Below are 27,500 nucleotides of genomic sequence, written 5' to 3'. Positions count from 1 at the left end.
TCGACTAACATCGACTTGACAGAGCTCTTGCATGTACTTTATTATTTATTATTATTATTTTTCACATTTTGTTTCTCTTGTTACACTTTCAGATTTTCATCCTCACAGACATTGTTAGTGGAGGAGACCAAAAAAAAATGATAGAAAGACGTATAACAGAAAGACTTTGTTATAAACTGTATAAAACTGAGTGTTGCATTTTAAGCCTGACCTATAATGATACATGTATAATAGGGAACAACAGGGCTAAAGGCGCCTTTGATTTTATATTCCTCTAAACCACTAGATGTGGAACAACTTGCCGTAGCACTTTCCAAAACACCTGCTTTTCAAGATGCATGTTTAATTAATACAAAATCAACTGATACCAGCTCCAAGTGATTTGTGCCGGGTCCCCGCTGTGATAACAGTAACTTTCTCAAATGTTTACAGAACAAGCGGGAACCCAGTGTTCCTGTATCATCTGTTCATTCACATGTTAGAAAGTCTAAGGCCTTTAAAAGCCGTACAGCAAACCCATCTAATCTGGGGCCTATCACACGACAAACTAAGATTGTGGACACAAAAAGCAAGACTGTTAAGTTAGCACTTTTAAACATCCGCTCACTTAAAAATAAATCACTTCTAGTCAATGACTTTATAAGCACATACAACCTGGACTTTATATTTCTAAATGAAACTTGGCTAGAAGCCAGCTGCAGTGCAACAATCCTCAATGAAACATCTCCTCCGAACTTTACCTTTATGAGTGTCTCCAGAGCTGGAAGGAGAGGTGGGGGTGTAGCTGCTCTTTTTAAAGATGTCTATCAATGTAAGCAAATATCATTTGGTAATTACCCGTCTTTCGAATATCTGGGTATTGTGTTAAAAGGTGCTCCACGGATTTTACTTATCACTATTTACAGGCCTCCAAAATACTCTTCAGCCTTTGCTGAAGACTTTACAGAACTGTTATCAGCAATTACCTCAGAGTTTGACTGTTTTGCCATTGCTGGAGATTTTAACATCCACATAGATAATGCAGAAAACAATATGGCAAAAGAAATCATTATTGTTTTAAAAACTTTTGATCTGATTCAACATGTACATGGGCCCACACACAATCGTGGACACACTCTAGATTTACTTATCAGTAAGGGTCTAAACATTTCATTGAATGATATTAAGGATGTCGCACTCTCTGATCATTACTGTATTTTCTTTGATTTATTGATCTCTCCTGCCATTGAAGTTAGATCTGTGTCTGTCAAGAAGAGATGCCTAAATGAGAACACTAGTGTACTATTTATGAAGGCCATATCCCTAAGACCGAGCATATCTGCTGACTCGGTTGATTCTCTCCTTGTTTCTTTTAACTCGAAGGTTAAAAATGTAATTGATGATATTGCTCCTGTGAAAGTCAGGAAGAATGGTAAACAAAAAGCACCTTGGAGAAACTCAACAGCTGTGCAAATTATGAAAAGACAATGCAGAAAATCAGAGCGCATGTGGCGAAAGACAAAACTTGTAATCCACTATAACATCTATAGAGACACCATTCGTGCTTTCAATATGGAACTAGGCAAAGCTAGACAGACTTTCTTCTCCAATATCATAAACAGAAACCTAAATAATACTCGAAATCTCTTCGCTACTGTCGACAGACTAACAAATCCCCCAAGCCAGATTCCCAGTGAAATGCTCTCCGACAGCAAGTGTAGTGAGTTTGCTACCTTTTTCTCTGAGAAAATCAATAATATTAGAAAGGTGATCAGCACATCCTTGAGTTGCACTGAGGTCAGACAGATCAGACTACAACCTGAGAAAGTAGTTACTATGTCTGATTTTGAAGAAATTGATGGCAAAATTCTGAAAGAAACCGTTCAGCACCTTAAAACATCAACCTGCGCCCTTGACACACTTCCCACATCTTTTTTTAAAAGTGTGTTAGACTGTTTAGAAGCAGATCTCCTAGAAGTGGTAAATGCCTCACTTTTCTATGGAAGTTTTCCAAACTCCCTTAAAACTGCTGTTGTCAAACCCCTCCTGAAAAAGAGCAATCTGGATAAGACTATATTAAGCAACTATAGACCGATCTCAAATCTTCCTTTCACAGGCAAAATCATTGAAAAAGTTGTCTTCAACCAGCTGAACAAATTCTTAAACTCAAATGGATACTTTGATAATTTTCAATCTGGTTTCCGACCGCACCACAGCACAGAGACAGCGCTCATAAAGATAATAAACGATATTCGCTTAAATACTGATTCAGGCAAATTATCAGTGCTGGTACTACTCGACCTCAGTGCTGCATTTGACACTGTCGATCACAAAATACTTCTGGACAGGCTGGAAAACTGGGTGGGGATTTCTGGGATATTCCTAAAATGGTTCAGGTCATACTTAGATGGGAGAGGTTATTATGTGAGTATAGGAGATCATAAGTCTGAGTGGACGCCCATGACATGCGGAGTCCCTCAAGGCTCAATTCTTGCGCCACTCCTGTTCAACCTGTACATGCTCCCAATGAGCCAAATAATGAGAAAGAACCAAATCGCTTACCACAGCTATGCAGACGACACACAGCTCTACTTAGCCCTATCGCCTAATGATTACAGCCCCATTGACTCCCTGTGCCAATGCATTGACGAAGTCAACAGCTGGATGTGCCAAAACTTTCTACAGTTAAACAAAGACAAAACTGAAATCATTGTGTTTGGAAACAAAGATGAAGTTCTCAAGGTGAACGCATACCTTCACTCTAAAGGTCAAACAACTAAAAATCAAGTCAGGAATCTTGGTGTGTCTTTAGAGTCAGACCTTAGTTTCAATAGTCATGTCAAAGCAATAACTAAATCAGCATACTATCATCTGAAAAATATTGCAAGAATTAGATGCTTTGTTTCCAGTCAAGACTTAGAGAAACTTGTGCATGCTTTCATCACCAGCAGGGTGGATTACTGTAATGGACTCCTAACTGGCCTTCCCAAAAAGACCATAAAACATTTGCAGCTCATACAGAACGCTGCCGCCAGGATTCTTAGCAGAACCAGAAAATATGAACATATCACACCAGTCCTCAGGTCATTACACTGGCTGCCAGTTACTTATAGGATTGATTTTAAAGTATTATTACTAGTATATAAATCATTTAATGGCCTAGGACCTCAATACATTGCAGATATGCTCACGGAATACAAACCCAACAGATTACTCAGATCATTAGGATTATATCAGCTAGAAGTTCCAAGGGTTCACTCTAAGCATGGAGAGTCTGCTTTTAGCTATTATGCCAGCCGCAGCTGGAACCAGCTTCCAGGAGAGATCAGATGTGCTCCTACATTAGTCACATTCAAATCCAGACTCAAAACACATCTGTTTAACTTTGCATTTAATGAATGAGCACTGTGTCACTGTTTGTCCGACTGTTTATACTGTGTCTTATTTTAGTCTTTATTTTAAACTGTTTTAATTATTTTTAGTTCTTTCTCGTTTCTTTATTTTAAACTGTTCTTTATTCTAAACTGTTTTAATTATTTTTAGTTCTTTCTTGTTTCTTTATTCTAAACTGTTTTGTATATTCTTATTTCTTCTGTTTATTTTTAATAGTATGTAAAGCACTTTGAATTACCATTGTGTATGAAATGTGCTATATAAATAAACTTGCCTTGCCTTGCCTTGCCTTGCCTTGCCTAATTAATAAAAACAAGATTCATTATTAAAAACACATTATTTATTTTCACATAGAATCTGTTGCTCCATCAATGTTCAATACAAACATGTATTTTTTTTCTGCAATCACACACTATAAGAGCAGTGGAAAGCATGTTTATCTTAAGGTGTGTCTTTAGCCCTGTTGAACCGAAGTATATTAATGCATTTACATATTTTATATACTGCTGTGATTGTTAAAGAATTGTTAAATGTTCACGCTGCTCTGGTAAATTTTCAAAACTCTAAGTACAAAGCTCATTGATTCAAAATCTGCGATTTGATGGGTTTTTAAAAAACTGATTGTGAAAATAATGGCAAAGCAATCAAAAATATGCTACTTTTATATTCATTTATTATTTACATCATGTAATTTCCTATTGTTCTGTCATCCCCGTAACAGACTCTTTCTGCTGACCCTTTAAAACAAGATGACTTCATGCAATGCAGTGACTCAAAAAATGGAAATGACAAAAAGATTCCCAATAGTCCAGTCACATTGCCAAAACCTACCCTGCGGAAAGGTAGGAACATTCAGCAACTTTCTCTTTAGTGTTTATCAGCATATGTTAAATGTGAAGTGTGCAATGTCTGTGCCACCAATCGTGGTCACTACGAGTTACGTTGTGACGACGAATGGGGTTTCGCTTAGAAAGCCTCTCACCTTCGAGATTACAAAACGAGCCAATGCCAATGCCATGGGTCTGCGGAATTTGCATAGCGTAATTCTGCCCCACCTCGTGGGTATATAAGGAAGCCAAGAGCATTCTTCACTCCACAAGCCATTCTGAGATCTTCTCTCTTCACTCTTCGAGACGAGCTACTCTCCAGGTGTTGGTGTGACAGCGATCTCCAGCGAGATCTGCCAGTCGTGTGTTCTCCCTGGTTGCTTCAACACTCTGCAGAGTTTTCCCCTCTCACAAAAGAGCTTGCAAAAAGAAGTCACTTTTAATGATGTTTCGCCCGTGTCCTTGGAGGAGGCAGACCCAGCCTTGGCACTGCTCTGTCCAGTACACGCCCTCCGTGCTTGCGTAGACAGAACGCAGTGTTTCAGGACCTCAGGGCTTGCCACCCATGAAAGACTCCACCCTGCGACCTGGATACCGCAGTGTTCTTCCATATGCAGCCCGCTTGCGGGTCATATGTGTATTCTGTAAGTCCTCCGTTCGGGCAGGCATTGTGTTGCGTATTTCCACAGAGATATGCTTCCAAGTGTAACTTGGTATTCCTGTGTTAAGTAGGAGTCCTTCGTCCATGCCAGTCTCTCTGTACCGCTGGAACGCCTGAGTTCAGTCTCGGCTCCTCAGCGAGAAAACATAACTGCGTGTTGCCAGCGTATTTCCTTATATGCCTACGACAGGGGTCTCCAACACGTCGCTCGCGAGCTACCAGTAGCTCGTGGCCTGATTGGAGGTAGCTCGCCAAGGGCCGTTCAAATGTCGCGTCTTTTGCGTGTTCAAGTTCGTTATTTCAAATAATTGAAGCGACGCGCTAATTTTTTCCAGGCGCAGCGAGTCAACATGAAGGATGAGAGTGCAACCTAGCAACGACAGACGCCACGGGAAAATCAGACCGAATTTTACTATTAATAATAAAAGATAAGCTAATTTGCATTGTAAATGTCAGTAATTGATCTTTTTTGACTCGTTCTTTTTATAAAAATGATTTAAAGTCTGAAATATGTGAGGTTTATCTTTTTATAAAAACTTTTTTATCAAAACTTTATTTGAACTTGTACATGTTAGTAGATAACATGTTGCAAGACACTCCTTTAAATCTGGCCATCATTTTTACTATTATTATTTTAATGTTTATGTAAACAAAAAGTGCATATTGATGCTAAGTTTATTTGTTATTTGCTGCTTTTCGACATAAAATTCGGTGAATTGATTTTATTGTATAGTATTAGTACTTTCTGAACAGGATTCTGTGATAACCATGAACATTTTGGTCACTATATGAAATGAAATTTTCATGCCATTTCATCTCTAGTTATGATGCACTATAAAATCATCTATAATTATGTGTTTTTACAGTATATGCAAAGTACAATTTTCTATAATTTTTTTTTTTTAATCTCTGATTCTGTTCTTTTCTCTGACATTTAAGGGTGACATATATAGGCCTACAAAAACTATTTTAGGTCTAAAACAGTTTGGATAGTTGTTAATATGAGAGTTATGAGACATTATTTAAGAGATTTAAGTATTGTATTACATGAGTAGCTCTCGGCCACTTTCATTTTTAAAAAGTAGCTCTCCAATGAAAAAAGGTTGGAGACCCCTGGCCTACGAGGTAGGATGGAGTTACGCAATGCAACTTCCCCAGACCCATGGCATTTTCTTGTCATTGGCTCGTTTTGTATTCTCAAAGATGAGAGGCTTTCTAAGCGAAACCCCACTAGTCATCATAACGTAACATCTCTGTTCCCTACTCAGGGAACGAGGGTTACATACGTAACCGAGACGTTTCCTGAATACTTGCTGTATCTGCTCTATCTTTTATCTACTAGTTGCTTCTTTTATAATTAGCTCTATACATTTAGGTTGGACATGAGAAGGTATTTTAACACAAAAAATGACACACTTTACCAGGCTGTGTGTTAAGGCTTGTGTGCCCTTGTGTCCTCACCCAAACTTTGTGTTGCCGTTTGATTCTCCTTCAGCTCTCGCCAAGGGCCGAAGTCTGGACGACATATCCATCGAAAACAACCAAGATGACGACAATGATGTGCATGATTATGAATATATAGATGAGGATCAGCTTGACAACATAAGAAGGGTGTACCAGGAACAGCCAATTAACATGGGCGTGAAAGGAAAGCCGAGTAACACAATATGATTATACACAATATATATATATATATATGAGTGAAACACAACATGGTGCAACACACAAGGAAAAAGCCATTTCACATGACATTAATTACATGACCCAGGCTTATTTATTTAATAATCGCTATACATTAACTATACATATGATGGAATGGAAGTAATCTATTAGGTGAAGGTCAATGTTTTCAAATCCCATTGTAAAAATGTGCACTCTGCTGACGCTGTGATTTTTGGAAATGCTTTTCTTAATGGGATTAATATCAAGCCTCGAGCAAACAGGTTAAAGTGCATTAGTTCACAAGCATCTTTGTTTGATCAAATTATGGTCTCCCTTTAACAGACAGGACATTATTTACCTAATTCCTAAAAAGCAAATGGTTCTGAAGAGTTTAGGTGTGGATCATGTCAGAAAAGCGATTGCTATTCATAAATCTGAGAAGGGTTTTAGGGCTGAATTATTAAAGCAATGTCTGTCTTTCTCCATATACAGTACAAACAGCATTGTTTGTCCAATCTTCACAATGGACTTCCTAGCAAACTCAATACCAGGTCAGACAATATAATAATGTTTGGGAAAATCACAAAGAACCCATTTGGCCTGTAGATGTACGATACTGATAAAATCATACAGAAAATGATTTCTCTTTTTAAAGGTGGGTATACAAGCGACTGGATCACAACCCGTTCTCACTCCATGGCGTTTGATGCTGCCGCTTGTCCAAGAGAAACATGCTCCCAAACGCATTCAAGGGAGAGTCGTTTTAACCTGAGCTCACATTTGTGTGCCAGTCAAATAGTGTTATTACATTACAATGACATGAGGAATTCAATTTATTGGCATTGGACAAAAATGCAGTACTGACAACAAAGCTGTTAGAAACGAAGTGTTTTTATCGTGAGGCGTTTAGAGGTTTCCGGCGTAACCTCGTGTCTCTCCAGGCTGCAGCTGCACATACTGAGAACGGGCTGTGGATCATCATCATCGTTATTTGCCCATTCATTCTGCATATTGACTTTTTTATTTGTATGTGTGCCAGTGGAATATTTGTTTTAGTATTATTGTTAACCTAAGGTTAGATTTATCACAGGTTTCTTGTACAGTCGTGTACAGTCTTGTTATATAAAGCCACAGAATTTAAAGTATTTTTTTCCACAGTATTTTGTGGAGCAAGACATATTGTTGTCATGTTTTTGTGTATTTTGTCTGGTTTAAATAAAAGAGATGGAAAGGAGCAGTGTTTGATTTCTTCTTTTTTTATTAGTTAAAGATGTGAATGGCGCAGGTGTCGTGACCACAGCACACACGTTTTAACCAGCTCTTCAATCTGTTGGAGATGTCAGCAGCTGGTGGTCATCTCGGTCAGGATTGACATCAGACCGCTAACAGGGAACTTGGGGTCAAGGACGAGGTCATGGAGAAGGGCCTGACCTTTCTCCCGAGCCTGAGCTGAACACATAGCACTACGCCAGAGTCTCACCAGAGAACCGCCTGCCCAAAACACAAAATAATGCACTGAGATGGGATTCATGAGTTAATCACAGATGGTTTCAGTTGTATTGGTTAATATTTGCAAAATATTAGGAATTTTAAGTTAGCCTTGTAATCACTTTATTGTTGTGTAAAGATTCAATTTTGCAACAAGTTTGCTATACTACAAGAAACTCTTTGTGCAACATGGGATCATAAAATCATGTGAGATTGTTTCTCACCAAAACAATTAAATAAAATTGCATGATCTAATCTAATTACAGTTTAGATTTTTTATTAATCCATCAATTGTATTGAGCCACAAACATATGTACACAATGTCTGAGACCACAATGACCGTATAGAATACAAAATTAAACATTAAAATGAACATTTAAGAGGAGATTCTAAACTATCTCTAGGTGACTAATCAAATGTAAGGGACACTGATCATGTGACTGTTTGTAGAGAGTGAAGGGGTGGATTCTGGAACACACTGCTGCTTCAATGCATATCTAATGAGTGATTATAATCAAGGTATTAATATTTTTCCTTCCAAATATCAAATGAGTTGAATGACTTCTCTAGGCTTATGAGATTTTACTTTGTTTTAGAAGTTACCAGTGTGATTATCAAAAATGTCCTTTCATGTATTCTTCTAGTCTGTATGAACTATCTGAGAGGTGACTGAAGGTCTGGCTTAAATGCCAGGAATGCAGGAACAGTGCTTGCTCATTTAGCCCGGCTTCCAGAAGTGAATTATGGACTTCTTTAACATGTCAATACATCAATCTGCTTTTCTATGGTACTCTGACAACTATGGTCACAGGGGGGCATTGAAGTCTATAGTTTAAGGGACCATTTCTTTGTTAAAGCCTTACTTTCCAGTTAGACTAAAGTGTCCTCTCCTTGAGAGAAAGAACGCATTATCTTGATGTTTTGAGACGACTCTCCTGTTTATAGTTAGAGCCTGGCCAAATCCAGCCTTGAAGAAGCTGTGTGTGTGTGTGTGTGTTAGTCTTCTTGGTTTCAGATTAAGGAACAAGTGGCATTATTAGAGATTGACTTGTTTTCTTTGACATGTTGGCGACTAGAGACGCAGATTGGAGGGTGGAAAGTGACGTGCCGAACTTCAGGGTCTAATCGATGGAGATATGCTTCAGTCTATCTGTATGTGTGTGGGAAATTATGTGTGTGGTGAAGGGTATCACTGCTGTGATCTTTGTAACTGTAAGCGGGGCGGCCTACGATCTCCTGTGTGAGTGAGTCCTGAAACTGACTATCTTCAGTAAAACTTTTCTTTCATTTATTATAATTCTGACTCTTGTCTTAAATTGACTGCACTCTTGACTCCGGGTCTTCATTCATTATATCTGCTTCTGGGTCTTTGACTGTAAATCCCCTAACAAGAGAGAGTCAGATTTTCTTATTCCATTGAAACCACTGTTATTTTAGCGTTTTATTAATATTTTGAACTAGCTTATATTTTTAGTTTTCATGTTATTTTTTGTTGAATTGTTAGTCATTTTGTCATGTGCTTTTGAAATTTTGTTACTTTTTTTAAATTATTTTTTTTATTTTCATTTCAGCTTTAGTTTTTATTTATTTGCTTCAACTGATATTTATGTTTAATTTCAATTAACAGAGATGTTTTTAGTAGTTTTAGTTAATAATAACCCTGATGCTCTTTGGATCATGTTGGAGAACATGATCAGGTTTTAATTCGCCCAAAAATGAAAACTCTGGTATCATTTACTCATGTCGATGTTTTGATAGGATAGAACAGAAAAGTATTTAAATGTCCCTAGTGGTCCTAGTAGACGTTTGGACTCCTGCTGTACAACCTCTCTCCATCCCTCTGATATTCTTACCAAGCAGTTGATTCACACTGTTCATCCAGCTGAAAATGTAGAGTGTGTGGTTCTCCTCTGCGCTGAGATCGGCGATGTTGGGCGGGCTGTCGGACTCCTGCAGAACCCGGCTTGGCAAGGGAGCCATGAACTTCTCTGACCTCTCGATGCTGGCGTGGAAACGAGCAGCTGCTACATACGCTGCCGAGCGGAGCCAGCTCTGTCCAAACCGAGCCTCGGGAGAGGAGTACAACTTCTGCCTACAGCAATGATAAAAGAAGCCTCAAAACAGGTTTCGTTAAAACAGAAGGCCCCTGCCGAAGAGTATCAACACATATTTGGTTTAGGGAAATGGCATGATGTTAGATGTTTGAATGTGTTATGAAGCATATATGGACCTTTCTCTGCAGGCGGTGTATGCGGTCAGTAGAGACTCCTCCTCTGCTGCCCACATCAGTCCCAGAATCTGATCCTTCTTGTAAAAATCTGTGTCCTCAGATTCACTGATCTGCTGCAGAGACTACAGGGAAACACAGGAAAGAGCAGCGGTTAGTGCTTGAGCTTACAAGTCTCAACAACCTTTCGTACGAAGACCTTAAAGTCCCCGTGAACTGGAAGTTGCAAACGACTTCTCCAGTGCTGTGACGTATTTCCCAGTGAAACGGAATGAACAGAGGGCAGGGTTTTACTCTAGCGCTCCTCCTCTCCATCTCTCGCTCATAGCGGACTAACGGTTTGAGGGGAGTGGTTAAGTGTTTCCCAAACCAAGCCGTCAAACCCATAGATATCATATAAAGGCTAGATGTCTCGTCCGCGCTGCTGGCCAATGGAGGTCGACGTCCGCACACGGCGGCCATCTTACGACAGGGTGCTCGCTCACTCGTAACATGGTGCATGTACTTTTAAATAACCATAACTTGCTCAATTTTCTACCGATTTTCAAACGGTTTGGTTTGTTATAAACGTCAGAGATGTAGCTATGAAACTGCATACATATGAAAAATTATACAAATGGACTTCCATATGAAAGAATTATAGCCACGGTAATGACGTTTGTAAGAAACCAAACCGTTTGTAAATCCGTCAAGATTTCACCGAGATAAGAGGATTTGTGTGCGTGCTGATCACTCACCTTAATTCACAGAGCCCTATAGTAAGATGGCCGCCGGTGATGCCGGAAGTGACTCCGCCTTAAGACATCTAGCCTTTATATGATATCTATGGTCAAACCTACGTCATCAGAGAAGGGACGCCATTCCAGACCGGAAGTAACTTTTTAGACTTTGATTAAAGATTACGACGGCAAACAATTCTTTTCTTTGTTTTAACTTGCACGGATTAATTGTTCACCATAAGACTAGTAATATGCGCTAACAAAGTAAATAGGGTCAATTTTGATTTCAGTTGGACTTTAACGTGGGCATTGTCACAAATTTGCTTACTTCCAGTTACTTTAAATGTTTTTTTATTTGTTGTTATAACAATGTGGTCACAGACGTTTGGCCCCCATTACGTATAGATGCGGTGCTTCTTAAACTACTGATATCCCATGTGTGCATGCATGATAATTGCTGTTATTGCTTGACATTGTATTGTGTTTAGTTTGAGGTGTTTGTTACGGTAGCAGTCGTCATGTACAGTGTCATCTTATCTGCTTATATTCTCAATAAATTTTGACCCATACAATGTATTGTTGGCTCTTGCCACAAATATACTTGTGACTAGTTTTGTGATCCAGGGTCACATTTGTGAGTCACAATGCGTGAATGTGAATATTTATGTGCATCCAGAGAGAAAGTGACAGGAGCTGAACAATGACACCTGGAAAAATGTTTGCCATTTGGACATGGCATCGGGGTGTTTGGTGGAGCAGTCTGTGTAGCTTGAGCAGTAATCCTGAGCCACCTCCGCTGGGACCTGGATCTGTATCTGAACCGCACCCTTCCCAACCACGCCTGTCTGAACTGCTGCCAGGAATGGAAGCACAGACATATAGTAGTTCACACCTGCAGAGAGTGCAAGGGACAAAATGAGAAGATACAGGACGGGATTTAAAAAAGGTATAGCTTTATGTCCATCTAGTGGTGCAAATGTAGAGCTGCACTTACATGCATACCAGCTCTGAGGAGAGATGCAAACCGGCTCTGAACTTTCCAATCCACAAGTGCTAGTACTGCCAGGGCTTGGGTCAGTCAACCGGCCTACGATGTAAAGTGAAACTTTAGCGGCAACCAAAGCGTCCCTTTGTTAAATTAGTGTGCTAACATACTGTACTGAGCTGAATTTCCTGACTCCTGACTACACTATATGGACAAAAGTATTGGGACACCTGACCATTACACCGACAGGGACATCACATTCTTAATACATAGACATTAATATGGAGTTGGTGCCCATTTTGCAACTATAACAGCTTCCACTTCTAGGAAGGATTTCCACAAGATTTCGGAGTGTTTTTATGAGAATTTTTGCCAATTCGTCCAGTCGAGCATTTGTGAGTTCAGTTTGTGGTCCCACTTTATGGAACAGCCATCCAAACTGCATTAGGGTTGCTTTTACTTTATCTGCATTCAAATCTAGTCTTAAGACATATCTCTTTTCATTGGCTTTTAAAGGGGTGGTATAATGCCCTTTTCACAAGATGTAAGATAAGTCTCTGATGTCCCCAGAGTGGTTGAGGTCAGGGATCTGTTATTAAATCAAACACATTAAATCAAAATCTGTGTCCCAATACTTTTGTCCATATAGTGCAGGAGTGTCCAATCCTACTCCTGGAGGGCCACTATCCTGCAGAGTTTAGCTTTAACCCCAATTAAACACCTGAACCAGCTAATCAAGCTCTTACTAGAGACTTCCAGGCAGGAGTGTTGAGGCAAGTTGGAGGTAAACTCTGCAGGACAGTGGCTCTCCATGAGCGAGTCTGGACACCCCGGATATAGTGTATGTATTCATATTTACATGCATGTGTCATTTTTTCACATATACTTTAATCCACACACCCACAATGTAATACTTTTTATACAGAGCTAGTGATCCCATAACCATCACAGAAACCTTTCAGAATTAAACCATTTTTAAAGATGTTTTAGATCATACCTGATTTGAGTTTCCAGCCCAGCTGCAGAGGAAGACTCCACAGAGGACTCTCCTTTTCTCCAGGGCCCATGGAGCTCATGTAGGGATCCGTAGAGTTGATCAGCAGCTTGTACAAAGCCATCCTCTGCAAGTAGTCCCATGGGTCGATCTGGATCACCCCGTCGACTGTGGGCAGCTGGGAGAGCTCGCTCGGGGCCTTCTCCCACAGAATAGGAAGTCCATTCTCAGTCACTACTGCAGCCTGGCTGAGCACAGCCAACACCACCACAGCACCCGCCGCTCTGATGAGATCCATATCTAGTTGAAGATCCAGCTAGACTGCCGGTCAGTAGTCCTGTGGTCAGTACAGGGGCTTAAATCTAAGAGCAAACAAAGGACTTTGGTCCCAAATGGAGACAGGACCAAATGAGTGTGTGGGTGGGGATTGATGCATTTTGACGAACACAAACATTTTATGCTCAATTTTCTCTGTGAATACAAAGAAAAACCAATGTGTCTCATATGTCAAGAAAGAGTCAGTCACGGTTTTCAAAGAATATAATCTAAGAAGGCATTTCGAAACGAAACATGAATTGAGTGTTTTTTTTTTTTGTTTTTTTTTTTTATAAAGTTACTAATACACTTATATTTCAATAAATGAAAAATCCTCTAAATATATGTCCGGCCACTGATTTTATTCACAACCAGCGCCGCCGCTCCCACCACGCGCATCACACGCGCTGTGCGTAGGGCACCAAGTGCTGAGGGGCCACCAGAAATAGCCTAATGAAAAAAAAAAATTATAATGCCGATATTATTTCATTAGCCTACAGAAATATTATTAGGCACATTTTAGCCATGTATATGTAACAAAAAAGGGGGAACAAGATCATTTAATTGCTTTAGTCTAGAAAGTACTGCCCCCCCTCCGCGCTGGATGGTCCGTGCCGGTGGTTCGCGCGGGCGCCTTTGCGAAGGAAGTTTGACAGACAGACAGTAGGCAACTTTTTTGGAAATGGCCCCTAAAAGACAGCAGGAGAAAGAAGAAGAAACTGCGAGATGATGCCCGTGCATCACTTGCAGGTAAGTCCATGTTTAATCATTCTTAAATACGGGAAATGTGCTGCATGTAACGCGCCTCGAACTTGCTGACTTATGTTATCATAACTTATAACTTCGGTGCAAGCTAAATTGAGATTTTACTGTTAAACATTACCTAATACAAAGCAATACAAATAACTGACGCCAGCTAGCTGTTACTTTCTTTACTATCTTTCTTTAGGTATTGAGCAGTAGTTTATGGTTTATTTTGACCTGACGGTGGTTGATACTTTCTCAGTAACAGTTAACATTAGCAGTCAGTGCAGTGCACATGGTAGGCTAATAATTCCTGTTAAATATATAAAAAATATAAAATGTCATTATGAATGATATAAAGCAAACAATACTGTTTAATTGTGTGCATTATTGCACCTCAGAACTCCTGCCATGCTTTCAGTTTTAAATGTTTATAATTTTTTCCAGTATGAGATTCTTTGTTTGAATATTTTGTCAAATGTAATTTATTCAAAGTGAAATTGAATTTGGGAAAAACATGTCTGGATTATTTTGAGAATTTTTTTATTTTGCTATTCTGTTTACTGAAGAAAAGTTTGCACTTTCAAATGTGTAGTGTGTGTTGGCTATTCTACATATGTTTACAAAGTCAGCAAAGCTGTGAAGATTTTACTGTCTCTTTTTAGTGTTCTTAAGTTTTATACTGTGATGCTGCTATTGTGTTATTGGTATTGAGTTTTATGTTTGGTAATATAAAGTTAAACTGGCAAAAACAAACGTTTTTTTCCCCGGGGTCGGGATGGGGGGCATCATAAAGGAATTATGCTTAGGGCACCAAACTGGCACTGTTCACCCCTGCTGTACTCTCAGAAAATTGGGTTATGTTTGTACATTATTCGGTTATGTATTACATATTTACACTCATTTTATCCAAAAAGACTAGTATTGAATTCCACATTTTATCAATGCATTCCCTTTGAATCAAACCCATCCCAGACAGCAACATAGTGTCGGCCCCGATCCGGGCCACATCTGGTACAGTACATGTGGATTCCACTAGCACCAGATCTGGGCCGGATCTGGGCCGACACTATGTTGCTGTCTGGGATTGCCCTAATATACCCTTAAGGGGTAAATAAATACAATGCAATACTATTATATAATGTAACTGTCATATCTTGTTTACAGGAAAACAAAATCTATGTCTTATATAATGTACTTCTTGAGAGCAGTGAGCAACTTGTGTAATGTTTAACTTGATGCGATATGGTCATAGTGTCATCTAGCACATCTAACCAGAGTACGCATGTGACATAACGGTTTCACTGAGTTCAACCAAACATTTATGGGTGCATGTTGTATTGAGAGGTTCTAAAAATAACTTTTGCAACCTTTGCTCTCTTCTGTCTATCGTTAAAACTTAGAGCATTTGGTCAGAACCAATACAAAACATTTTATGTCTGTTGAAAACGGACAACATATCACCTTAGATGACTTAAAGCATTCGTATTTAAATGCACTGAAACACATGAATATATATATATATATATTTTTATATAAATAACCTTTAGAGGTAAAGTTTTTTTGAGAGGTTCTGGACATTGACAATACCTCACTACTGTAGAAGTCAGTTTCTTCCACTAGATACGTGAGCCTGGAAAGAAATCCAAAATCTTGACTTAAGTCCTGCTTTCATGTAGGCCCTTGTTTCCTGTGTAGTTTGATCCTGTAGATGGGAAAACTGATCCTTTATTACCTTGTCATTGCATAAAATGACATTGATGCCAAGTTATGATTGTATGTTAATAGGATTAGGTCAGGGGTTGGACTACTGTATTTTCATAGCTCCAAAATAATGTCATATTTTGATATTTTATTTGGACATTTAAGAATTCATTTTGTCACCAATGTGCACTATTGCAACATTTGTGCAAGAAAAAAAAAACTGCATTAATATTTAATCATGCACTTACTGAGCATAAACAATTTATAATGTACACTCATTGTCATTTTTCTATAAAAATATCCTGTAAAGTTTCAGAACTCAAAACTTCATTGTTAGTCCAAAACAGCTTTTATTGAAACCAAGCTGCCCAAACGAACCATTTTGGATTTTGTCACAGTATGACGTCATAGTGCGACGAAAGACCGCCTCTGCAGAAGATCAACGCCTACTTCTACATCATTGCCTCTTTAGCCCCGCCCACCGATCCACGCATGTCGTGTAGTAGTAAATACGAGAGAGACGTGCTGTTATGTGCTTTTCTTTACTTCAGCATTTATGGGGTTGATGCGGGGGATTCCCGGATACGGAGGAAAGCACGTAGAAAACACTGCTTTTGTAATTGTTTTTATCAAAGTCATTCGCTGTAATCTTGAATAAAACTTCAGTGAGAAACATCTTCTGTTATATCATCAGTAAGACATTACAACGTTTAATTTGATTTAAAACGACACTGTAAATGACAATGTGTGTTTTTCACTTCATCGAATTTAAGAACGACTGTGTAATGAGATATTTATCAATTTCTGGAGTTTTCGAAACAATTCCACACGATTGCAAGGACATTGAAAATGTCTTTAACTTAATCATAGCGGAGGGCGTTTACTTCCAAGTCTTGAATGAAACACACCCAACAAAAACAGGATAGAAAATAGCTTATCTCTACTAAATTATGATGCTTTTTGATGTGAAAATCGTGATAACGTTATGAGTGGACTTCAGAGAACATTATAGAATTAAAAAAGAATGCAGTTCATGACCCCTTTAAAGCAAAAATAACATTATAAGTGAGGGATTCACATGGTTGCAACTTGCATAGACAAATCACTATAATATTTGCATTTGGCAAATGCTCTTATCCCAAGATACTTCAAGGCATATACATTTACCAGTTCTGTAAATAGATAAACATTCTTGCATGGGAATCAAACCTATCGCCTTGGTGTTCCTAATACTGTGCTCTAACAGATTAAACACTAGGGGGAAATCAATAACTAATAATAACTAACAATAACTAATAATGGTACTTATAAAAGCAAAGTCATCCTGTAAAAACATTCTTCTTGAAATACAAATGTAATAGAATTATACATATACTGTAACTGTATATTACTACGCTATTACATATTTGATGTCCCTATAACTTGGCTAATGGAATGCATACTCAAATTTGCAATCCTCTCTGTAGATTTTTCAGACCATATTTAACATAAATGGTTCTTACAGCATTATATTAGGCATAGAGTACAGTCATCAGTCATCTGTAATTTATTTTCTCTGTGATAACATGCGCTTATATGATTAGAAGAAACCTAAAACACTTTATACCCTGCATATCTTCCCCTCTGACTGTCACGATCACCAGCTGGAGTGCCCTTGATATCCTCCTAGTCCATTGCCAATACAACATGGTCTACATTTCCCAGAACTCGCTGCCCAGACTGAGTATCTGGTCCATGTTTTGGACCCTGTTGCCTGTTTTCCAGTTTTCTCCTGTTCGGCTATCTCTTAGATTAACCCTGTTTGCCTGAGTTCCTGCCCTGGCATCAGTTTGGACCTTTTGCCTATTTGGATTACTCTTTAATAAACTACTGCGTTTGGATTCTCAGCCTTTGCATCTCCGAGCAGTTCATAACACTACAGCATAAGTTCGATACTGTAAATGTGGTTTGATGTTGCAGTTGCACTTAACAGCAAAGTACAGTCATGTTTGATAATCAGTAAACCTGCCATGAAAACACTTTGCTTGAATTAATCATTATTATTAGTAAGTATTAATTTTAGAAAACTGAATAGAGGCAATAGTCTCTTCCCTTTTTTTGAAGACTGCAAGACCCGAGGGAGAATGTGCAGTGGCGAGGCTTCAGGACGGCTTTGAGAAGCACTGCTCCTTCTGTGGATGAGCAGGATGTTTCTTTTTAACGTTTCCGTTCTGAAAAAGAACCCAGACAGCGACATAGTGTCGTCCCAGGTGTGGGCCGGATCTGGGAAAGGTCATACGGCTTTAAAACTTCTTTCTTCGGGTTACTGGTCATGAGCTCACAGCGAGAGCACTGGACACCACATAATGTGTCATGTAAATTACTTGCATCTAAAACAAAAAACAAACAAATGTGATAGACTATATTTAGTATTCCTAATAAGTCTGATTATTAAAGTTATTTTCTTATTCAAGAATACTCTGACATACTTAGATATCTATGCATTTTAAATACACAAAATACAATTTCTCAAAGTACTTGATCCATCTGATTATTTTCTGTCCAGCAAAATTTCTAAATACTCAAAAGTAATTATGTATGTTAAATACATTAATTGATTGCCCATCACTGCAATACAGCATGGCATCGGATTGCTCATTGCTTTTACAAAACAAGACATATAAATAGTACGTTCAAATTAAGTCAAACTGCAAAATCTGTAATAACGGTCTTGAAGTTTTACTCTATATATTATTTTAAAGCTATAGTTACAAGGTAAAAATTGCAACTGTTCTGTAACAATGAAAAAAAGACAAGGGAGAAACAAGATACAATGGCTCAGCATTGCAGTTTAACAGACAGAGTGAGTGAGTGAACCAGGCTTTCATAGAAAGAGGTAATGTGATAATGAAACCAGCAGAGGATGATGGGAAATGAAGGCCAATACTGAGTGGCAATAGTCTGGCGTGGAGTGCCCTCTAGTGGTAATTTATAAAATAATTAAAATATTAAAAAAGGCCTCTTGAAAGCTGGAGGGTGTACTTTCCCATGACAGAATACTCACCCCTAATTCTCTTTGTTTTATTAAATTAAAAAAATAATTGATTATTTATACATTTTCTCTGTAGTGGAATAGCGATTACAGTGAGACACTTGCAGAATGTTCATGTTCACAGTATCGTAATACATTGAACGCAATTCAAAATAGCCATATGGAAGTTTGTTTCCACCATTAAATAATACATAAAAATGTAATTGCGAGTTCTCACGATTTTGACTATTGTGATAAAATAATTTGCAAATACAAACTAGGCCGAATTGTGAGATATAAACTTGAAACTGCAAGAAAAAAAGTCTGAATTGCAAGTTAAAAGCCTCAATTGCCTTCTTTTTATTATTTTTTAAATGTGTCTTCCACACAGCAGAGCACATCTTTGGGAAAACGGCTATGAAAGTGTGTAATCAGCCCTGTTTGCTCGTGGAGCTCTGCGTCTCAGTGTCCGTCTCCGTCAGAAAGCCCCAGCGTCTGAGCAGCTCCACCCGCTGGTCTGGAGGAGTCGTGAAATACTCTCTCTGCTGATCCGAGTACCTCTCCTCCGCGGGCACAATGTCTCTGTAGCTCCCGTCCTGCCAGCGGAAGTTAAACCTCTCCAGCAGGTCGATCCGCTCCTCCTGTGAGCGCACACAGTCTGGAGGATCGTTCTGCTGGAGATCCGCTCCCACTCGCACATCCTTGAAGACCAGCAGGGCTCGTATAGCAAACCAGCCGCCCAGCTTGGGGTGTATGCAGACTCCAAACATCTTCTGTGCAGAATAAGGAGAAAGACTTTCAGGAACAGCAGACAATATCTATCCATTCCACATTAGCATAGACGAGACGGGCCACTGAAAGATCTTGTACAGCTGTTCAACACAAATAAGCTTGCATGATAACTGTTAGGGTTAGGGGGGACTATAGTCACATATAGACTGTGTGCAACACAGTGACATACACAAACTGCACACAGATTCTAGATCAATTCAGGGAGGCATGGAGATTCTCAGTACACACTTGAAGTTATTACACTATCTAATTAGGGCCCAAGCCCTGAAAGGATGAAGGCCCTACTGTTTCCCTTAGATATATTATTATTATTATTTTAAACCTTTCAGGCAGTTTTGGGTCCCTTAACCCTTTAGGCGCCAAGGTTTTTTTTTTTTTTTTAAATGCATCAAAATTTCAAAAGCTTGTGGCTTGAAAGGGCTTTAAGATAGAGATCTACTGTAAATTAGAAAAATGTTGGGGATGACTGAAAGTTTATGTGAGGTGTAAATATACTAATCTAATTTGCATATTATGACGTCATCAGGGGGCGGCCCTCTTGAATTTCATAATATTGAGGAAATAGTAGATATTGAACTGATGTTTGAACTTATTTGCATGTTTTACTTAGATTTTTTTTATCCTCATTCCAAATGATGAGAAAAGAGGAAACCAATAACAGGAGAAAGCACTAAATTATTATATAGTAGTAAAATGCATGTGAACAGTGCCCTACTTTTTGATCAGTTCATCAGTAATATTCAGGAAATAGTAGATACTGAATTGATGTTGGAATTTATTTACATGTTTTTTTGTTTTTTTTTTATCCTCATTCCAAATGATCGGAAAAGAGGAAACCATCAATAAAATAGGAGAAAGTACTAAATTATTACTATACTATACGGGGCTCCACAGCGGACCATTTTTAGGCAAACAGGAAGTTGGCTATTATCGTTTTTTGGAATACTAACTCGAATTTGATATACTTCTCCAAAGGGCATTCATCCGATCGCAACAAAACTCAGTCAACACCAAGACATTAAGGCAGCATTAATCCGGATACATTTGAAAACGGCATTTTCGTTTATAAACGCTCTGCGTCCACACTAGCGTTTTCAGGCGTTTCAGTGTGGATGAGATACTTTTGATAAACGCCTGAATACGCTAAATTCACCTTATACAGCGCATGCATAAAACCCCACAAAAGATCACTGATATGATTCAGATGGAAAAATGAGTAAAAATCTCTGCAGGACTGTGATATGAAGAGTGTGCAATGTAGAATATTTTTAGCAACAGTGTGAAAGTGAACGGCACATAACAGGCACAATACTGGTATAAACATGAATATATATTGGTACAATATGCGTCACATGATTACATTTACATCATCGTTTTTAAATACCACCGGCTTCACAGTCCACACTACAACACGAAAACGGTGTTTTCAAATGTATCCACTTTGGAGTGCGTTATAAAAAAAGCTTCGTTTTCATTAATAAAAACGCCATCTCAGTGTGGACGGACGGCCATAAAATATATTAGTGTGGACATGGCCTAAGGATGCTAAATTACGATCTCAAAAGGATTGGCAGTGGCGTTGAAACAAATTTAGGACAAAAATTGATTTTTGATGAAACTTCAGCTGTGTGTTTGTTGTAAGAGGCCGATCACATGGATGTGACTATTGTGAGTCAAAGTTATAGCGCCACCAACTGGCAGCAGGAAATCTATTATACTCCTCTTGTTTTTACCCGATCTGCTTCAGTCTTTGTCAGGATAATGTCAAGACACCACAGATGTACACCTGTGAAATGATTCTTGATGTCTTGCATACTGTTGTCATGGCAATGCGTCAAACTTTAATATTCATTTTTGATGCTTTTGAGACTCTTAGCATGCTTTAAATTGCATGAAACTTGGAGTTGTAACATGTTGTTTTTTTCATAAGCCTGTCACAGCCCTAATAATTTAGTTTTCTGATGAATCAAAGTTAAATATTTCAATCGACTGATATCATAAAGCGTGATAAACATGATGACAGTGTCTGGCTGACCTGATCAGCCCACGGTGGACTGTGGATGTCTGATTTCTGGTAGTAATACGCAGCTCCTGATATGTGTGCGGCGGTCTGGGCGAGAAACTTGGGTCTTCTGCTGGGCAGCATCTCATAATCATAACTAACATCCACAGCGTGATCGGGAAAACACTGAGAGAGAGAGAGAGAGAGAGAGAGAGAGAGAGAGAGAGAGAGAGAGAGAGAGAGAGAGAGAGAGAGAGAGAGAGAGAGAGAGAGAGAGAGAGAGAGAGAGAGAGAGAGAGAGAGAGAGAGAGAGAGAGAGAGAGAGAGAGAATGTATATATATTTTTTATGTATAAAGACCCAATTAATACTGTGGAAAATGTCAATTATAAATGTGGAAAATATTTATATTTATATTACATTAATGCATTTTTCTACTAATTGTAGTACAGTTAAATGCTTTGCAATCAAATATATTAATTCTTTATTTAAATCAAATTTCATTTACTTATTTAAATCTTTTTTATTTTAATCAATGTATTTATTAATTTAGTTACTTAGTTTAATCACTGCTTTCCTTCTTGTTATTTATTTATACATTTTATTATATTTATTTAAATCAAAATGTATTTATTTTAGTCAAATGCATTAATTTATTATTTATTCGAATCAATTTTATTTATTTTAATCAATTTCTATTAATCTAATGTATCAACTAATTATTGATTTACGATAACACTTTACAATAAATTTACATGAACTAAGAATTAACAATACTTATTAATCTTAGTTAATGTTAATTTCAATGTGTTTGCTAATACATTCAAATCAAAAGTTATATTTGTTAACATTAGTTAATGCACTCTGAACTAACAATGAACGACTTGTTAGTTAATGTTAGTTAATACATTAAAGGTATAGCGGAGGAATTTTTACTTCCGGGTGGATCACCTATACTATTGGTCCTCCTAATTGTCAATCATTCTGGTGAATCAATCAAACTTTTCAAAAAGTGGAGAGGGCGGGTCTTATCTAAAATTCGGAAAGATCCTCCGCTATTCCTTTAACGTTAACAAATGAACCTTAAATTAAATTAAATTCACATTTATTTGTATAGCGGTTTTCACAATACACATCGTTTCAAAGCAGCTTTACAGAAAATTCCACATTACAATTTAGACTGATCTGTTATCAGAGGTGACTGTCTAAGTTATGCATTTCAGAAATGTACATATACAAATCACAGTTAGCTAGAATGTATTAATTTAAACAATGTAATAATTTAAAGCAGAAACAAAAAAATATCGAATACTTGTTTGTTAAATGATTATGACAGAAAAGTGTAGCATTGGTGCATGCTGATTCAGAGTGCTACCTGATTTACTTAAAAGTTCATTTATTTGTTTGATTTATTTTTCATTTTAATCAAATTTAATAATTTAATTTAGTTTAATCTTTTATTTATTAAAACATTTTTACACTGTTTTTATCTAAGCTATTCCACCCTGTGGGTTAGAAAACTCCTGCTCTAGATAAAAACAGAAAAGAAATCGAACCAAAAAAGGAGTCAAGTTATGATCCGAGGAAAAATCCGAGGCAGTGTAAATCATCTTTGTTGTCCTGCACTGAATCCTACCAGTGAGACGCAGGCTGAGATGGTGTGTGCGCTGCACTGATCTATGGGGTCCCTGAGGCCCTCACAGCGCCGGCTCTGTAAGAAGGGCAGGAACGAGCGCTCGAACATGGCCGGAGTGCTCAGGACCACCACAGCCAGAGTGTCTTCTGGGTAAGGGAGGTGATGGCCATGAGATAGCACTGCATTGTACCAGCCAACCTGCCAGAAAACACAAATATGAGCCTAAGAGTAACAAACATACAAACTGGGAGCTCAGCTCAACACATTTAGTGGTCACATTCAGAGCTGTATACATAAGTGACGTCTGAAGATGTTTATTCCCCACTATGTGTGCGTGCACAGGTGGTTCTGACTGCTTATGAAAACATGAGCAGAACTAGTTCACGTGGATAGACGTAACATTATAATACATGCACCACTATAATATACAGACGCCGAATACTTTCATTATCGAGTCTGTTTGTTTTTATTATGTTCGTGGAGTCGGATATGTTACCTTAAAAGGGTAAATTTCAAAACCGTGTGCTTTTAAAGACTCGCGGAAAGTCCCTATAAGATCCTCTAGGACGCGCTCACTGGAGATCGCCATTGCTCTTCTTCTCATAATATTACGGTGTTTTGTGGCGTGCATTTGCGCCGTATAGTGGACAGGAGTCTGAAGCGTCAATCTCGGAGGAACCATAATGTGTTTTACAGAAGGGGTTTTTAGGCCACCGGAGAGCGCTAAGAGGTCCTTGGAAAAGTTTTTAAATAAATAAATAAAAATAAATAATTAATCAGATTAAGATAAATAAAAAAATATTTAAAATACGAATTTGGTATAACTTAATGGTTAAAATAAATAAATAAATGTCTTAAAAAATCGATATTAATAAATGAATAAAATGCAATTAAATAAATTATTAAAATAGATTAAAATAAACAAATAAATAATACACAGTACAGAACTATATAAACTTTTAAAAAAATATTTTCCAAATAATAATTTACACATATTTATCTCAGTATAAATTGAGTATTTTTCCATAAAATAAATACAGTATAGCTGCCTTTTAAATTTTAGGATGGGGGTCCCTCACATGTGGCATGTAAGAGACCCCTGTTTTACTGTACTGAACATGCAGATTTTGTCTGTGGGGAATTGATTGGATGGTTGTGGTTTGCTATTGGTGGATCTCGTGTGATTGACAGGTTGCCCCGCCCTCGTCATCAGAGAAGAAAAGAGATGCTGCAAGAGGGAGAGGAAGATATTCTAGATATACAAGGCATATGAATTTAAAACATTAATGATGTGCACAGAAATCATTTAGGATGCATACTGCAATATAAAAAAATCATGATGAGCCATTAGTCTGGCTGTTTGATGAGAAAAATATGAAATGTAGTAGTTGCAATAAAAAGTCCAGCAAAATGCGAAATAATCTAAATAACTATATAAATGCTAAGCTAAACAGATGCTAAAATACTCTATCCTGATCGTTTTCAATACTCGCAATTCCAACTCCTGACTCGCTACAGTGGTTTTGACGAAACAAGATGGTTTTTATACTGCCATGGGCATGGTGAGCTCGTACCAAGGGCGTGGTGAGCTGGAACCTGTAGTACCGCAAACATCCAATAGGAAAATTCAACTGCAGTAGCCACCATTCAACCTGAAGAGGGCAGCACTCAGACGTTTTTACACCATATATTGTAGAATTAAAACACTTTATACCCAAATGTCAAAAAAGTTACTCTAATCAATGAACAGCAATAATAAAGCCCCATTCTTACAGATCATTAACTAAAAAAAGTTGGTTTAGGGTTTAGTTACCCTTTAAGAATCCATACAACTGCAGCAGCGGAGGACTTTTATTCTGCTGTGCGGAAGTGAGGAAAAACTGATGACGGAATGGTTTGATCTTCGGCTGACAAATCAGAGGAAAGGGGCGTTTCATTCCCGCCCACGTGTAGAAATCGAATATTCAAGCTGTTTATAAATTTATCTACATGAGAACGAAAAACGAAAAATCAAGCTGCTGCTGAATACTTGTTTTTCGTTGTTTTTTTTTTTTTTTAACTGTTTTCCTGTTTTCTACTTTCAATATTAAACAAAAAAACTAATGAACACGGACGAACACCAAATGCTGTGCAAAAAAATAAATATTAACGTATTTTCAGATTTTTGTTTATGACTTTTTGCCCCTTTATTAAACATTTTAAATTTTCACAAATTAATATGGAAAAATCGATTTTACTGGTTTTCTAAGGCCAAATTAGAACCCGGAAATTATATTTTTTCCTGCAGTGCTGAATGAGAAGAGCATAGGCAGTATTCAGTTTCCGCCCAGTTTCAAACTGGGGACCTTTCGCGTGTGAGAACAAATGATAAAACAAATGACCATTGAGGTTTCCTGTAGAGTAATAAAAAATGTTTGGTCTGCCACTAAAAAGAGCAGCTTTTTGCCCTTTTAAGAACACTGGGCAGTCTATCGTTTCAGTCGCTTTTGAACAAGCGTACACTAGAAGCGGTCGAATTGTTTCTACCTGAAGTTTACGTAGTGTAGTGGTTATCAGTGGTTATCTTCGGAGCAAGCCGCCAACAAACGCAGCTCTGCTGTGAGCAGGGCATCCAAAAATACCAGAAACTCGCAAATGTTCCCCTCCACGGAAATCTTTAGTAAAAGGCGAAAGATTTATGCGTGAATGAAGAGAAACTCGAGCTGTACCCATGAGACGTTGGGTCAATGTGCTCCCACGCACATGCCACCATGCTCAGCAAGGGTAATGTCTGGTGCAGGCTCCTCCCACCCAGCTCGTTTTCTTTTCTTTTTTTAAAAAATGCAAAGGACCATGAGGTTTCTGTAGTGTAGTGGTCATCACGTTCGCCTAACACGCGAAAGATCCTCGGTTTGAAACCGAGCAGAAACAGTGACTGTGTTTTGACAGAAACTTTAAACTTTTGGCCATGCTAGGAGGGTTCAGCTCTCTTTTCCTTTATACGCTTTTTAACAAGCGTGCACCAGAAGATTTCTGTCTGCACCCTGAAGACAGGTTTCTGTAGTGTAGTGGTTATCACGTTCGCCTCACACGCGAAAGGTCCCCAGTTTGAAACTGGGCGGAAACAAGTAGAGGTGTTTTTAATATACGTGCTGAAATTCGCTACAAAGTCCTTACTTTTGAGACTGGTGAAGGCCATCGTACCAAGGAGCTGTAGGCAGACTGCCATGCCGAATGAGGTTTGTTCTGTTGTTTGTGGAATGTACAGACTGTCTCACTGCTTGCAGGGCAGGTTATGGGATGGAGCCATCTTCGAAAAAGCACACGCAAAGGACCATTAGGTTTCTGTAGTGTAGTGGTCATCACGTTCGCCTAACACGCGAAAGGTCCTCGGTTCGAAACCGAGCAGAAACAGTGGTTGTGTTTTGACAGAAACTTTAAACTTTTGGCCATGCTAGGAGGGTTCAGCTCTCTTTTCCTTTATACGCTTTTTAACAAGCGTGCACCAGAAGATTTCTGTCTGCACCCTGAAGACAGGTTTCTGTAGTGTAGTGGTTATCACGTTCGCCTCACACGCGAAAGGTCCCCAGTTTGAAACTGGGCGGAAACAAGTAGAGGTGTTTTTAATATACGTGCTGAAATTCGCTACAAAGTCCTTACTTTTGAGACTGGTGAAGGCCATCGTACCAAGGAGCTGTAGGCAGACTGCCATGCCGAATGAGGTTTGTTCTGTTGTTTGTGGAATGTACAGACTGTCTCACTGCTTGCAGGGCAGGTTATGGGATGGAGCCATCTTCGAAAAAGCACACGCAAAGGACCATTAGGTTTCTGTAGTGTAGTGGTCATCACGTTCGCTTAACACGCGAAAGGTCCTCGGTTCGAAACCGAGCAGAAACAGTGGTTGTGTTTTGACAGAAACTTTAAACTGTTTGCCACGCCAGGAGGGTTTATCTCTCTTTACCTTTATACGCTTTTTAACAAGCGTGCACCAGAAGATTTCTGTCTGCAACCTGAAGACAGGTTTCCGTAGTGTAGTGGTTATCACGTTCGCCTCACACGCAAAAGGTCCCCAGGGGTGCGTTTCCTGAAAGCATCGTTGGCCAACTATGGTCGCAAGTTCCGTCGTTACCAATAGAGTTCAATGGACATTGCGATGAACTTGCGACCATAGTTGGCCAACGATGCTTTCGGGAAACGCACCCCAGTTTGAAACTGGGCGGAAACAAGTAGAGGTGTTTTTAATATACGTGCTGAAATTCGCTACAAAGTCCTTACTTTTGAGACTGGTGAAGGCCATCGTACCAAGGAGCTGTAGGCAGACTGCCATGCCGAATGAGGTTTGTTCTGTTGTTTGTGGAATGTACAGACTGTCTCACTGCTTGCA

General features: G+C 38.6%; 3 protein-coding genes across 7 annotated transcripts in view; 1 reads left to right on the top strand and 2 right to left on the bottom strand.

Annotated features, from left to right (window-relative positions):
* Positions 1-7,756, top strand: part of themis (thymocyte selection associated) — an 18,489-nt gene extending 10,733 nt beyond the window's left edge. For both annotated transcript variants that reach the window (XR_014031136.1, XM_081379619.1), the window contains 2 exons: positions 4,094-4,214; positions 6,356-7,756. Coding sequence is in view for 1 of the 2 variants with exons in the window: in XM_081379619.1 (XP_081235745.1) it covers positions 4,094-4,214; positions 6,356-6,531 (297 nt within the window). In the remaining variant the exon portion in view is untranslated. The remainder of the gene's footprint in view (positions 1-4,093; positions 4,215-6,355) is intronic.
* On the bottom strand, positions 7,727-13,315 carry LOC308699057 (protein leg1a-like). The gene is made up of 6 exons (XM_081379620.1): positions 12,939-13,315; positions 11,951-12,043; positions 11,664-11,848; positions 10,241-10,362; positions 9,864-10,102; positions 7,727-8,013 (listed from the first exon to the last, which is right to left on the bottom strand). The coding sequence occupies exons 1-6, from the start codon at positions 13,231-13,233 to the stop codon at positions 7,862-7,864; spliced, it is 1,086 nt and encodes a 361-aa protein (XP_081235746.1). The 5' UTR covers positions 13,234-13,315; the 3' UTR covers positions 7,727-7,861.
* A 5,086-nt stretch (positions 13,316-18,401) lies between these two features.
* Positions 18,402-27,500, bottom strand: part of mmachc (metabolism of cobalamin associated C) — an 11,896-nt gene continuing 2,797 nt past the window's right edge. For 2 of the 4 annotated variants that reach the window (XM_081378609.1, XM_081378608.1), the window contains exons 2-4: positions 23,138-23,335; positions 21,536-21,688; positions 18,509-19,481 (exon numbers count right to left, since the gene is read on the bottom strand). In XM_081378609.1, coding sequence (XP_081234735.1) covers positions 19,140-19,481; positions 21,536-21,688; positions 23,138-23,335 — 693 coding nt within the window. In that variant the 3' untranslated portion in view covers positions 18,509-19,139. Of the gene's footprint in view, positions 19,482-21,535; positions 21,689-23,137; positions 23,336-23,633; positions 23,801-27,500 lie in introns of those variants that run through there. The other 2 variants (XM_081378610.1, XM_081378607.1) reach the window with 2 other exon arrangements.

Source organism: Scardinius erythrophthalmus, assembly GCF_964197995.2.
Source record: "Scardinius erythrophthalmus genome assembly, chromosome: 11".
Taxonomy (NCBI): Eukaryota; Metazoa; Chordata; class Actinopteri; order Cypriniformes; family Leuciscidae; genus Scardinius; species Scardinius erythrophthalmus.
Note: the sequence above shows the minus strand (reverse complement) of the source record. Positions and strands in the feature narration are given on the sequence as shown.

Bases quoted from the DNA above. Each gene is read 5' to 3' on its own strand.
- LOC308699057 (XM_081379620.1), bottom strand. From the start codon at position 13,233: ATGGATCTCATCAGAGCGGCGGGTGCTGTGGTGGTGTTGGCTGTGCTC. The intron at 10,103-10,240 runs GTCCATATATGC...TCATTGCTGTAG, and splicing joins TACACCGCCTGCAGAGAAAG to GCAGAAGTTGTACTCCTCTC. The intron at 8,014-9,863 runs GTAAGAATATCA...TGTTTTGGGCAG, and splicing joins CAGTGTGAATCAACTGCTTG to GCGGTTCTCTGGTGAGACTC.